Below are 14,570 nucleotides of genomic sequence, written 5' to 3'. Positions count from 1 at the left end.
GCGTCGACGCCTAACGAGGAGCTGCTGCTATTTTCTTCGTTGCTACGTTTTCTGCTGCAGTTCTAGTTCTGCTGGAATTGAGCAGCCTCGCGCCCTTCATTTTCCTGCAATTCTCGGCCCGTACTTCCGCCACTATGTTCTACATTGTACCCTTGAGCTGAGCTTCCATCGGTTCGGCTTTGTGGTTCTTGATACGTGTTAACAAGCTGCTCATAATTTACCCCGTTCGATGTAACTGCAAGAAAACAAACGTTAGTAGAAGATCTCGTCTCCCTTCGCCTCCTCTCCTCTCTACTCATATCTCCATCATTCTCATCCAGGCAATCAGCACTATCAACATTGTTTGTTCTACTGCTCATATCTCCCCCCTCCCTTCTCTTTCTCCCCACCTGCGCCTGTACCCATTCATTGACATATTTATCCGCCTGCCCAATCACTTCTTCCGGCCTACTAACTCTTTGATTCCACAGGACCCCATTCCTCCCCTGCCATATTGCCCATAACACTGTGATAATTTTCTGTATTATCAGATTTGAACACGTTGCTAGTATGTCAAATGCCCAATCCTCTACATACTCCCATTCCTCGTTCGGGGGTGGTAATCTAACGCCTTGCCAGTAAGCTCTTGCAAAGGCACAGCCCGCAAACAAGTGCCATCCATGCTCAATATCGTTTGGACATAACAGACAATTTATTGGTACAGGAACTCTTCTATTTGCTAATCTGGGTCTGAGGGGCAAAATCTTTTTCATCAGTTTCCACATAAAAAGTTTCAACTTGGGTGGGATCTCGAGTTTCCACAATTTTTTCCACCCTTCCTCCTCATTACGAGTTGTCCGGGTCTCAGTCTGTAGCTTGTAGCCAGATTTTGAAGAGTGAACACCATCTCTCGTAAAATGCCAGATTAATCTATCATCCCTTGTAGAAAATGGTATCACCATCCTCCTGATCTTTTCAGCATTTTCCCTACTAAAAATGCATTCAGTTTTTCTCGATCCCAAATTCTGGTTTCTGGAATAAACAATTCGCCGACCAGCACGTGTCGGTCACCCAAGTTATCCACTGGCCCAAAATTCACTCCTTCCTGATTCCAGATCCAGGTATCCTGGTGGGCCACCACTTGATCCCCTCTTCCAATACACCACCTTAACCCTTCGTTCAGTAAATTAATCGAGCTCCACACACTTCTCCAAACAAAACTGGGATTATTGCCCAATTTGGAAGACAGGAAAGTACCTCTGGGATAATGTTTAGCTTTGAATACACGACTCACCAAAGTGTCAGGCTCATTAATTAACTTCCACCCTTGCTTTCCTAATAGGGCAAGATTAAAATCCCTTAGCCCACGAAAGCCCAATCCATCTCTACTTTTCCTTTCACACATTCTGCTCCAATCAAACCAATGGATCCTATTACTTCCATCTTCCTTCGTACCCCACCAGAACGAATTCATCATCTTCTGCAGCTCATCACAGGTCGATTTAGCCAGTAGAAATGTGCTCATACAGAAGGTAGGTAGAGCCTAAGCTACAGATTTCAATAAGACCTCTTTCCCAGCAGCTGAGAGAAACCGATAGGTCCAGTTACTTAGCCGCTTCATCAATCTTTCCTTAAGAAAACCAAAGATAGACCGTTTAGACCTACCAATCAGGGATGGTAAACCTAAGTATCGACCAGTATCCAGTGGAGTCTCAACTTGAAGGATTGAACTAATATTTGCCCGAACATCACTTTTCACATTTGCGCTGAAGAAGATGCTGGATTTACTGAGATTCACTGCTTGCCCCGAAACCCTCTCATACTCAGTAAGAAGTCTTTTTATTCGGGTCCCTTCCTCTACAGTTGCATCAAAAAACAAGACGCTGTCATCTGCAAAGAACAGGTGAGTGACACTAGGCGCCCCAACACAAATTCTGCATCCTGATAAATTCCCTTCCGCTTCTGCTTTACTGATCATTTGCGATAAGACTTCTGCACACAAAAGAAATAGATATGGGGAAAGTGGATCTCCCTGTCTGAGGCCTCTACCCGGTGTAATAGGGCCCACCAGTTCAGCATTAACTGAGATGGAATACTTCACAGTGCTAATGCAGAGCATAATCCACTTAACCCATTTATCACAAAAGCCAAGCTTAATCAAGGTTTCCTTAAGGAAATCCCAATCCACCCTATTATAGGCTTTGCTGATATCAATCTTAAGGGCAACCTCCCCCTTAACCCCTCTATTCTTCCTCTTCATGTAATGAATTAATTCAAAAGCCACCTGCACACTATCAATTAGGGACCTGCCTGGGACAAAAGTCGATTGGCTTTCAGAAATCACCTCAGGAAGGATTAATTTAAGCCTGTTTACAAGTACCTTAGCAATTATTTTGTACAAGACATTACAAAGAGAAATTGGCCTCAGCTCCCCCATCCTGCGCGGGTTCTCACACTTAGGAATCAAAGTGATAATTGTATCATTAAGGTGGGCAGGGAATTCCCCTTTGTTGAGCCAATTTTCACAAGCCGTGAAGATATCTCTCCCAATCAACGGCCAATAGTGCTGAAAGAACCCCGGGTTTAGTCCATCTAGTCCAGGTGATTTATCAGGGTGCATCTAGTGTACTGCCCTTGTAAATTCTTCGTAGGTGAAAGCCTGAACCAGAGTTTCATTCATCGCCTCGGACACTTTTACAGGTAGGAAATTCAGCACCTCGTAGTTAACTTCCTCTTCCCCCTTAAACACTTGTTCAAAGTACAATTTCACCTCCCTTCTCATCCCTTCTGCCTCGGTGATTTCAATTCCGTCATTGTTGATTAGGCTAGATATCCTATTAGATAGTTTTCTAGCCTTCACACTAGCATGGAAAAACTTGGAATTTCAATCCCCTTCCTTCAGCCAGAACACTTTCGCCCTCTGATACCAATAGTTCTCTTCCTGTTCTAGTAATATGTTCAATTTGTCCCGCGTCTTCATATATTTCTATTCTCCTACCGCATCTGTTTTATCACGTGTTTGTTCCAGGATCCTTTTACAACGTTGGAGTTTTCTGTCAAATCTGATCTTGAAATGATTCCCCCACTTTGCCATAGCCTCACAACATAGATCCAGCCTCCTGGTTACTATCTCCTGCATGTATTGCCTCCAAACCCTAGAGACAAGGCCATCAAACTCTTCCTCCTTCGTCCAGGCTTTATCAAATCTAAATCGGCTTCTTGTCTTTTTCCTAACCAGTCCGCCCGGCTCAAGCAGAACTGGTGAATGATCCGAGTAGCCTGAAATCAGATTAGTAACAACATACTGCGGGAAGCGGCTGCACCAATCTACAGACCCAAATGCTCTATCTAGTCTTTCTCGGATCCATGCACTCGTTCCTTTTCCTTTCTCCCAAGTGAAACAGCTTCCCTTCATATTTAGCTCTGTTAGTGCAATAGAAGATATTAGCCCGCAAAACTGATTGATAAGGCCTTGTGGATATTCTACTCCACCCGCCTTTTCCCTCTGATCCAGAATACAATTAAAATCTCCCATCACAACCCAAGGTAGTGTGGAAGTGCAGGCAAGACTTCCCAGCAAGTCCCATGATTCCTTCTGCCTATTCCTATCTGCATACCCATAGAACCCTACAAACCTCCAATCCTCCATTGTTTCCCTTCCATGCATAACAACCTCAATATGGTGATCGGAATAGGATTTCACTGTTACTTCTTTATCAGATTTCCATAGAAGGGCAAGGCCCCCACTATGCCCCCTAGCATCAACTGACAGACACCCATCAAAACCAAACTTGTTCCTAATTACTTCCATCCTAGCAGTATTGACAAGTGTTTCAATTAGAAACACCAATCTTGGGGTGTGAGCTCTCAACAGCTCACCCAACGATCTAACTGCCCGGGGATTCCCCAGACCCCGACAATTGCAGCTAAGGCAACTCATTGGCCCCGGCGGACCTGCTCCACAGGTCTCGCCGATACATTTTCTCCAACGGTAGGCTTATCTACATTTTATGTAGAAGGGTCTACCCCTTTCTTGGTCCCTTCTCCTTCTTTGGTGTTCATATTATCCTCCCTATTTTCTTTCCCTCCCCGCTTTCTTTTTCTGGCTTCCTACATCTCTAGTATCTCTTTCTCACTCATCTCCACATCCCCCTCCATCCCCTTATCTTTCTCTTGTAGCACTGGTCTACCTCCATGTCCCCTTGTTTGGAGACCCCCTCTCCAGTCCCCTTCACCTCTCACCTTGGGTCCACTTCCCCCTGCACTACTACTTCCACTAGGTTCTCGAAGCCATTTTGAGCCTTTTGTATCATTATTCCTTCGAATAGGGGCTCGCAACCACTCCCCCCATTCTCTAGTAATCTCCTCAGGGGCTAAGCTGAAAAGTTTTTCACAGGATCTGTCTGTATGGCCCAGGTGCCCACAGATATAGCAAAAATTACAGAGTCGTTCATATTTGAAGTGAATGAAAACAGACTCCGTTGTGGATTTCTTAACTTTTTTGCATCTTTTCAGTGGGATCCTCGTGTCAATTGCCACTCTCAGCCGCATGAACTGGCGCCTTATCCCACTATTATTATTCAAATCATACGTGCGGAACGATCCGATAAAGTCACCAATTTGTTTCCTTATGCTCTCTATCATACACCCAATAGGCAATTCATGAACCTGCACCCACATCTCCATCCAATTCAGATCCAGTTCCTCCAGTAGAAACCCGCTTTTTCCATTCTGTTAATACTAACATATTGTTATCAAAAGACCACGGTCCCCCCGTCAATACCCGATCCTTATCCACTTTGTGAAAAAATTCAAACACAAACAAATTGGCTTCCTCCTCAGTAATAGCCACCCCCCCTTCCTGGTCTCCATATGTCAGCCAGCTTCGTTTTCATGGCAACAAAGTTAACTGTTCACTCAGTAAGGAATCTACCCACCAAGGAAAGTTCATTTTCAATTTGGAGCCTTTCCTGACTCCTCTCAGCAAAATCAAATGTACCATCCTCATCATTAATCAGCCTCAGATTAGCAAATTCAGTTTCCATAACAGATAGTGCTTCGATACACTGCACCAGTAATTCTTTTTCAAGAAACAGCAATTATCCCCCACCAATTATACACAGCCCTTTAAATCGACTCAACCCGCAACACACAATTTGTAATTCACACCACTCTCAAAGAGTACACCACACAATGTCCAACATCAGAAAGGAAAATTCAAGAAACAACAGATATTCAAGGTTTCATTTCATCCAATAGCAACTATAAACCCCAGTGCAGACTTGCTCAGAGAACGAACCTGAAAGAGCCGAAGTGTAGACGAGCTTGCGACTACCGGCCGATTCTACCACTCTAGACCCCTCCGTCGCCACGGATGCTATCTACCCCTCTAGCCGCTGCCGCCTCGGACGGAAACCACCAATCGCAACGAAATCAGGGATAGATGAATCCACAACCCAGATAATCAACACGCCTCACACAAGGAAACAACAACGTCCGCCGGTTCCGATGAGGAGAAAAATGGCGTTGATCTACACTCTCACACCGTATACGATGAAGAGACAGCTCTCACGAGGTTTTGGTTTTGCTTTTTCGGAGAGAAGGGAGAGTCCGTAAATTTGTATGTTTGTGAACTTTAATTACTAATTGAGTGAAAGTTTTTTAATTTATAGGATTTGCAACTTGAAACTTGAGATGCAAAAATTGGTTTCTTTTCTTTGAGAATTGAAAATTAGAAAGAGAAGAGATGTTGAATACTATAGAATAATAGGATAGTTGGATACTTTGTCTATTGAGGGGTAAATTACACCAATAGTACCTGAACTTTATCTATTTTACACTTTGGTATCTAGATTACATTTTGTCTCAAAAATATACCCGAAGTAATGATGACCGGACAATTTAGTAAATTTTACCAGTAAATGACCGGTCAATGCAAGTTTGTCTGAGTAAATTACATCAATGGTACCTGAACTTTTCCTAATTCACACTTTGGTACCTGAATTTTTTTGTCCTAAAAATATAACTCAAGTGAAGGTGACCGGATAATTTAGTACATATGATCGGTTAGTGACTAATCAACGAGAGTTTGACCATTTTGAATTAAAAATTAGAACCTACAATACACTCAATTAACATAAAATTATAATAACCTTTAATATATATGTAGAGCCAAAGAGTAGTATTGTATATGTTGATTGAGTGTATGATGAGTCTAAATTTTTAATTCAAAATGGTTAAACTCACGTTGACTGGTCAAATATACTAAATTATCGATTCATCTTTACTTGAAGTGTATTTTTTGGACAAAATGAAATTTAGGTACCAAAGTGTGAATTAGGGTAAAGTTTAGGTACCATTAGTGTAATTTACTCATCAAACCCGCATTGATCGGTTATTGACCGGTAAAATGTACTAAATTGTCCGGTCATCGTTAGTTCAGGTATATTTTCAGGACAAAATGTAATCTTGGTACCAAAGTGTTAATTAGAGTAAAGTTCAGGTACTATTGGTGTAATTTACTCGTCTATTGAGTAATTGGGTGTGGACGTGGTAAAGTTTATTTAAGTTATTGAGCATTTTTTTAATGAAACTGTAAACATAGAGATGAGATAAAATTTGACTCTTGAGTGAAAAAAACCATTAAGATGCGATGAAACTTGACTCTTTAGCTTGTTGGTTGAGAGCTTACTTATGACCCTAGAGGTCATGGGTTCGAATCATATGGGTGGGGTGGGTTGAGAGTTTTCCTTTCTCTTTTTTTTTTGGTAGAAACAGGAAAGAAAATAAACCAACACCGAGACAAAAGCTAACCTGGGATCAGCCTAGGAAAGCTAACCCCAACTCTGTCCTTTCTCTTTAATGTAATCTTCCTTTGTTTAATGTAAGTGCAATAAAAAAATCACCAAATTTTTATTAACTTACAATTATAAATCTAAATATTTAATTAAACTTTATTTCTATTGGTTCGTTAATTCGGTAATTTTGCTGTAAAAACGGAACCGGCCGAAATTACCGAAATATTATAAAAATTAGAACCACAACTGAACCTAATAGATCAAAAAATCAAACCAAAATTCATATGTTCAGTCTTTTTATTTTTTTAATCCCTAAAAGAAAGAGCCAAAAATCAGGTGGAGATTCTCAAGTTATCCTTTGCAAAATTGAATATTCAGATTACTCTCCCTTCCCCTATAAAAGCAACAGAATTGTACCTTATATTGGTGTTGTATCCTAAAGACAATAGTTTTGGAAACTTTTGTTATATAAATTAATGGTTCATTTAAAATTATTTGATTCATTAGATATAGTGAATGACTATATAAATGCATTTTATCTTTTATTCCGTAACTAATGAAATAAAAGAAATTCATAATTTATAATCATAACATAAAGTGTTCATACAAGATGAAGTGAGACTGAACTTTATGAATCTAAGTAAATGAAAATAAACTTAAACATCCCAAGTCAAGCATTAAATTACAGGATTGATATAACATCGTTGAGAATTGTATGTAACAATGTCTCATATTTGTAAAATAGGGAGCTGATCTCACAAGTTTTAGATTTGGAGATATCTAGGTTGTTACGTGGATGTGTATGAATGGTTCATATGCATTGGAGATCCGTCATAAGAGAATAAGACAGATAAATTTGTCAAATGTCACATGTCTTATCTCATTTGTGGTAGTAGGTATAACTAATCCCAGACTTAAAGAATCATCAAGAGTATTCTAGATTATGTAGTGCGATACTTTGGTTCAATTATCAAGCACGATCTATCAGAGTGTGCCTCGGGCTACTTCTAGGTATCATATAAGGTAATCGCAGGATAGTTGTATCATAGATTAGATATTCATCACTATGAAGTCTCTTTAGTTGTATGATAGTTGTAAATAAACATGCTAGAATCATATTATGTGCCTCTATCACTATGAAGTCTCTTAACTTTACTATTGTATTGATTTTATATTTCAACAACAAATAGTTTAAACATGTCAAGAGCATCACTTTTATTATTCATGAGATACACGTAGGTGAAATCAGAATAATCATCAATAAAAGTTATAAAATAACGTTTATTATTTCTGGTCCACTTTCCATATAATTCACATATATCAGAAGGAATTAATTCTAGAGGCTCAGAATTCCTAGTCACAGATTTATGAGGTATTTTTGTGATTTTTGCTTGACTACAATAATCACATTTTATAAACTCATTTAAAGATAAATTAGGTATTAAGCCTAAGTTACTCTTATTCTTAATAATACACTTACTCACATGACAAAGACGAGCATGGAAAATATTAAAATTACACAAAGTATAAACAGTAGCATTCACTTCAATAATTTCAATATTAAGCTTGAATATACCATCAGTAGTATAACATTTTCCTACAAACATCCCATTTTTTGTCAAAGAAAATAAGTTGGCTCATATAGTTTGAGTAAATCCCGCTTTATTGAGAAGGTAGCCTGAAACAAGATCTTTCCTCACCTCTGGAGTATGCACAACATCCTTTACAGTAAAAAAAAAATCCAAAAATGAAATTTAATTCCACACTACCGATTCCAGCAACAATAGTAGTGTGGAAATCACCCAACAACACTTTCTGATCCTCGGTCACAGTTGTATATGTTGTAAATATATTTCTATCATATTAATTCCACACTACCGATTCCAGCAACAATAATGGTGTGGGAATCACCCAACAACACTTTCTGATCCTCGGTCACAATTGTATATGTTGTAAGTATATTTCTATCATAGCAGACATGGTGAGAGGCACTACTGTCTACCCACCACCCATCAGATCCACTAGCAAGGTTGATCTGCGTAATCATTTCTACCAGATGTAGTTCTTCAGTCCGGTTAACAGCAGGAACATTGTTTGTCCTGTTCCTACACCTACGTGTCATATGACCTGGTTTCCCGTAATTAAAGTAGAGAATGTATTGCCATTCTTAGGTGGCTGTTGTTGAGGTCCTTTTTGGTTCCTTCAAGGGTTCCATTTCTTATTGTTGTTGTGGTTCTGATTTTGTCTATTGTACTGATTCTTAAAGTTTTTCTGATTGGATCTCGGAATAATAGTAGTTTTAGTGTTGTTAGAGACAATAAATACTTATTCTTTTTTACCTTGTTTTCGAGCTTCCTCCTTAATACGGAGACGAGTGATCAGACTTTCTAAAGAAAACGCTTTAGTTTTGTGCCTGGGAATATTTTTAGAATCCTTCCAAGAAGTAGGCAGTTTGTCAATTATAATAGCAACTTGAAACTCGTCATTAAAAGGCATACCTTTCGAGATAATCTCGTGTGAAATTTTTTAGAGTTCATGTGATTGAGCATTCACTAATTTTTCATCAGTCATCTGAAATTTGAGGTAGCGGCTGACAACTATTTCTTTAATCCAACCTCTTTTGTGTCATACTTCTTTTGTAGAGCATCCCATATCTCCTTAGCATATTTTTTGTTCAGCATTGTAATAATCGTCGTATAGGTCATCTGTCGAGCCATTAAGAATATAGTTTTTGCATAGAAAATCGATCTTTGACCATGTTCCAATGGGACATGTTTCTGCCTCAGTAGCATTTTCAGGAATATCAGGCTTCTCAGTGGTGAGAACAGAAACAAACTTCTTCGTAGTGAGGTAGAACATCTTTTGTTTCCACCATCTGAAGTGAGATCCCTCAAACCAGAATGGCTTATTGATATCAGAAAGTCTGTTGGTTTCTTCAATAACCATAGCAGTAGAGAATAGTCTTAAAATTGGTAAAGCAATAACATAAAATACAGAATTCTACTGAACATAGTAATGATGAGTCGCGAACGAGTTCGATCTATTTAAGTTCACAAAACTACCTTTAGATAGTGCAAACAGTTGTATAATCTGGTCGCTTCCAAGATAAAACGGCTCACTCAAATGAAAATATGAGTTCATATTGCATAGTATGAACTCGGTTAGGAATACACTAAATAATTGCTCAGTTTTGATTTTCAAAGGAAGCAGAAAGAATTTTTTCAGTGTACAGAAAATGAAATAACACAACTATATATAGAAGAAAAAAAAAGATGTGTTTATTGGTCTAGTGGAGTGAAAAGTGGGAGAGAAAACAGAGAAGTGGGGAACATGTTAGACTCGTTCAGGTGGACCATATCAAAATATCTCTTGAGGAAAATAAAATTTATTTTAATTAAAGTATTCTGAAAGAGGGTGAGTCTTGGCGCAACGGTAAACGTTGTTGTCGTGTGACCAAGAGGTCACGAGTTTGAGTCTTAGGAGCGGCCTCTTGCCAAATAAATTGGCAAGGGAAGGCTTGCCCCCACTACACCCTTGTGGTGGGACCCCTCCTCGGACCCTCGCTCAGCGGGGACGCGTAGTGCGATCGGGCCGCCCCTTTTTTTTAAAGTATTCTGAAACTTAATTAATTAAATAAAAAATATACCAACCCAAATCGTGTCAATCGGTCGGTCAGAGGTCGCGCGTGTGGTGGTCAAACATCATGTAGATACTCAATTTTTTACAAAAGTGGGGTACCCCTAATGTTTTTCTTTTTACATTTTCTATTTAAAAATAATTAAAATAAGCACTAATTTAATTAAATTATAAATATCAATTTTATACGAATATTCAAAGCTGCAAACTCAATCCTCGAAATGAAAACAAATAAAATTGGAATTCAGAGAATATGCAGAACCATTTAGGAAATTGAAGATTTAGGGAGGATCCAATTTTTTTTTAGGAAAGTAATGGATTGAGTGGTTAATTTGAGTAAAATGGATAAATAATTTATATTGGATTCAATATCTTCTAATACATTCCAACCCAACTCGACCCAATGAATAAATTAGAAAACATTAAATATATTGGGCCGGGTTGAATTGATGGGTTAAAACTATTTTGTACACTCCTACCCTTTGAACCTTTTTTTATAACACTTTAAATTGATTTGTAAATAATGTGAGATGCTTTTACATTTTTTTTTTTTAACACTTTGAAAACAAAGTTGTAAGACTTTTTTTCATAAACTCAATATGGGTTAAGTGGCCTAGCCCAACAAGCATGTTTTAAATCAATCAACGTCAACTGATAACGGTAATTGTGCAACATTGTGGAAAGAAGATTTATTTCTAGGTCTCATCTAACTTTCTTCAAATGTCAAACCTTAATTTTTGTGCATATTTGCTAATTAATCTTTGACTCACGGACAAATTGAGTTTTTTTATTCATTCATGTGTTGTTTCTCTAAAAAAATGTTGTTAATAATCTAAGGTTTATGAAGATAATGATCATTAACTTAATAAATATAAGAGCTAATTAGATATTAATCAAGTTGTAGGCGAAACAGGAAAGGAAAAATAGCAATTTATTACAGAAACAGCAACCTACACTCTCTTTTTTTAATCTCTAAGTTATAACCAAACACAAAAATAGCTACTATTAAGAATGAAAAGGAGATAATAATAATAATAATAATAATAATAATAATAATAATAATAATAAAAAAAAAAAACGCCCTTTAAACCGTTGTTTGAGCATGAAAGGATATTTTTGAGAAATTTATAGTAGGATCCTATTCTACTAAACCGGCTCACTAAATAAACTGAGTGTATAAATACACTAAATACATGTTTATTTTTATTTTATTTTTATTCTTGAAAGTTTAGGTAAGGGTACTAAATACATGTTTATAAACTTTAAATTATTAATAATCTTATGTAGTTGTGTTGTGAAATTACATGAATATGGAGAAATTTGATATCAATTAATCAAAATCGTTTTGTATATTAGTTAATGAGAGATAATTGGTATAAACAAAATATGTATGTGTTCATTAAATGGCGGTCTGGCCTTACCTTGATTTTTAAAAAAAAACGAACACAAGTTAAGAAGCTAGCAATATAATTATATAATGAATAGTAACACCAATTATAATGTAGTATGATTTGGGTTAATAGTGAATGAAAGTGCAAATATGAAAAGCATTAAGTAATTAACAAGTTGGAAACAGAACTAACTAACCATAGCAGCATTGATCTTGAAGCAAACAAGAATTAAAATCATCTTTGGCCCAACAAACTGCTTATAGATCGAGCCTTGACCATACCAAGCTTATGCTTTTTGTTTTTGTTTGACATCAACAATGGCTGCTGCTGCTGTTCATCTCCAGAAACAGAAACAAGTTTGTCCTTGTTTGGAACAGTAGTGATGCTTCTGAGCCTTCCTTTCCCCAAATGATGCTCACAAAGAGAGTAACCCACAAGTGTTTGTTGGCAACACCTCCATCCTCTACCGTTCACACGACTGCACCTTGATCCCTCCATAACCGCACCACCTCTTCCCCTCTTCCTTTTCATTTTCTTTTCTTTCTCTTCCCCTACTCTTCTCTTCTTCTTCTGCTTCATCGGGATTAATGCTTTCTCATCTGCCACTGCCATATATAATATCCATCTCAATTCTCATTGCTACGATAATTTCTTCTATTCTAATTAAGTATAATCCTTACCTTGAAGGACACTAGTTGGTGTTTTTGCACCCAGGCTACTTTCTTTCCTACACTTAAAAAAGTAGTACGATAAATACAAGTGAAGTGATTATCAATTACAAGAAAATAGTGGAAATGGGGGACCAGTGTCCCCATGCTAACGTGCAACCCAATGGCCAAAGCATTAGATCAGATTAGATTAGATTGGTATGGTATGGTGGCTACCCAAACTTCATATAAAAACATCCATCTCAATTCTCAACAGTAAGAGTAATTTATAATTTAATTTACGGATCTTCCTTTTCACCTTCACCTTCAGAATAAACATTACTTTATGCTTTGTTTCTTACCTGCAATCATTCCCGATCTTCTCTTCTCCTTCCCCTCCTCCGTCTTCATCTTGTTTACACAAAAACTGCAACAATATTCACAATAATTTCAAGATCCACCCAATCATAATCATAATTCCTTCAAACCCAGGTGCATTCACATAATCATATTTGAATTCAGCAACTAAATATAATAAAAACTGCTAATTAACCTTATCTTCTTCTTGCTTCGAGCTATAACCGTCTCCGATGGGGTGATTTGGTTGATCAGCTTCTGGATTGGAGTGAAGTTGAAGTAGGCCGGCGAACGGGGGATCTGAAAGAGGAACCGGAGAAAGAGAAGAAAGAGGGAAAGGTACCTTTCTTTTTCTGATCCTCATCGGTGCAAATCCAGATAATACTCTCTCTTCTCTAAACTTTACAAGGTGATATTTGACGAAGGGGAAAGAGAAAAGAGTGCAAAAACCCAAAATACTTCTTAGCTAGTATAACAAGAACAAGAACAAGAACAGTAAAAAAAAATAATATAGAATAAAAAAAAATAGAGTGTCTCTCTCAAACTTTTATTAGTTGCACCACAGAAAGGTGGGAGGTTGGAAGGAATAGTAGTATTGTAATGAGTTGGCACGTGTGGAGATAGGAAGAGCAGGGAGATCACGTGCGGGTGACTGGGAGAAAAGGTAGCAGGTAAGAAAGGAATAAGCAGGAGGAGAAGCAGACAGAGTAATGACGAGGATTGCCAGGGTGTAAACGATTGGAAGTGGATAATGTATTTACTTTTTTTTTTTCTTATTATTCTTTTAAGAAGAATTGGAGGGTATGGTGTGGACCCCATCCCCACATTCCTCTTGCTTGGTTCTCTCCACATCTTATTTAACCCCACCCACCTTGTAAATATTTCTTTTTGGCTGTCACTCAAATTTATTATATGTTAATTTACCTGGCTTACTGAAAGTATAAGACTAATTTATCAAGAGAATTCTATGTTTAAGTCGAATCCTGCTGAAATACAGCAGTAATCCATTTATTATTATTTAAACTTTTCAGGATATTTGGATCCGGGTATTTTCTTTTTGTGTAACCACACAGTCACAGATCTACAAATCTACGGACAAGATAAACTTTTGTGTAACAAATTATAAATGAAGAAGTATAGCTAATAAATGTAGATCTGATCGAAAAAGAACTTCGATATCGATGTATAGATTTCAAGCCAACTAAAGCTATAAGCAATTTCGAAAGTTAAATTTAAACCAAAAACATAGATGTGGGGAAGAAAAATGAATATAAACTTGTTTCATCCTCTTGGAAGTAAATTTAGTTAGAAGACTATATCAGAAGGAAAATAAAGAAAAAACAGAGAAAATGAAAGAGTTGTTTTGGAGGAGGAGCTAACCTTTGAAAGAAGAAAGGAAGAGAGAAGGGGGAGCTTCTCAAGTTGCACCTGTTATGCTAGTAGCTTTATTTTACTTATTTTGGAGGATTTCATAGGCAAATTACATTATGTTTGGTAATGGAGGTGTTGGAGAATTTTCAACAAGTCCACTCTCATCGAAACGTTTCAGAAAGAATAAAAATGATAGAAAAAAATTACAAACTTAACATATATGTATAAATATAATACAATATTTACAAATTGTTTGCTTTAGTTGTTTTTTTTTTTTTGTTTTTTGAACTGAGTTTGGTAGTTATTGTTGATTTTGCAGTTAGCTATTTGATGTTGCAATCAGTTGTTTTGAATTAATTGATTAATTATTACTTCATCCGTTTCATTATATG

The 14,570-nt window shown here is 37.4% G+C and overlaps 1 protein-coding gene across 2 annotated transcripts; it reads right to left on the bottom strand.

The window, feature by feature from the left end:
• Positions 1-11,854: 11,854 nt before the first annotated feature.
• LOC136208073 (uncharacterized) lies at positions 11,855-14,341 on the bottom strand. 2 transcript variants are annotated; one of them, XM_065998910.1, is made up of 5 exons: positions 14,188-14,341; positions 13,004-13,207; positions 12,813-12,877; positions 12,484-12,530; positions 11,855-12,408 (listed from the first exon to the last, which is right to left on the bottom strand). In XM_065998910.1, exons 2-5 carry the CDS (start codon positions 13,169-13,171, stop codon positions 12,038-12,040), a joined length of 651 nt encoding a protein of 216 aa, XP_065854982.1. In that variant the 5' UTR covers positions 13,172-13,207; positions 14,188-14,341; the 3' UTR covers positions 11,855-12,037. The 2 variants fall into 2 exon arrangements, with proteins under 2 accessions (XP_065854982.1, XP_065854981.1); XM_065998909.1 differs by lacking the exon at positions 14,188-14,341 and having other exon boundaries at positions 13,004-13,659.
• Positions 14,342-14,570: the final 229 nt, after the last annotated feature.

Source organism: Euphorbia lathyris, chromosome 10, assembly GCF_963576675.1.
Source record: "Euphorbia lathyris chromosome 10, ddEupLath1.1, whole genome shotgun sequence".
NCBI classification, from domain to species: domain Eukaryota; kingdom Viridiplantae; phylum Streptophyta; class Magnoliopsida; order Malpighiales; family Euphorbiaceae; genus Euphorbia; species Euphorbia lathyris.
This window is presented reverse-complemented; position numbering and strand designations above follow the sequence as displayed.

Coding starts and splice junctions, on each gene's coding strand:
- LOC136208073 (XM_065998910.1), bottom strand. CDS start 13,171: ATGAGGATCAGAAAAAGAAAGGTACCTTTCCCTCTTTCTTCTCTTTCT. Junction 12,531..12,812: donor AAGATCGGGAATGATTGCAG/GTAAGAAACAAA, acceptor TTTTAAGTGTAG/GAAAGAAAGTAGCCTGGGTG. Junction 12,409..12,483: donor ACCAACTAGTGTCCTTCAAG/GTAAGGATTATA, acceptor TATATATGGCAG/TGGCAGATGAGAAAGCATTA.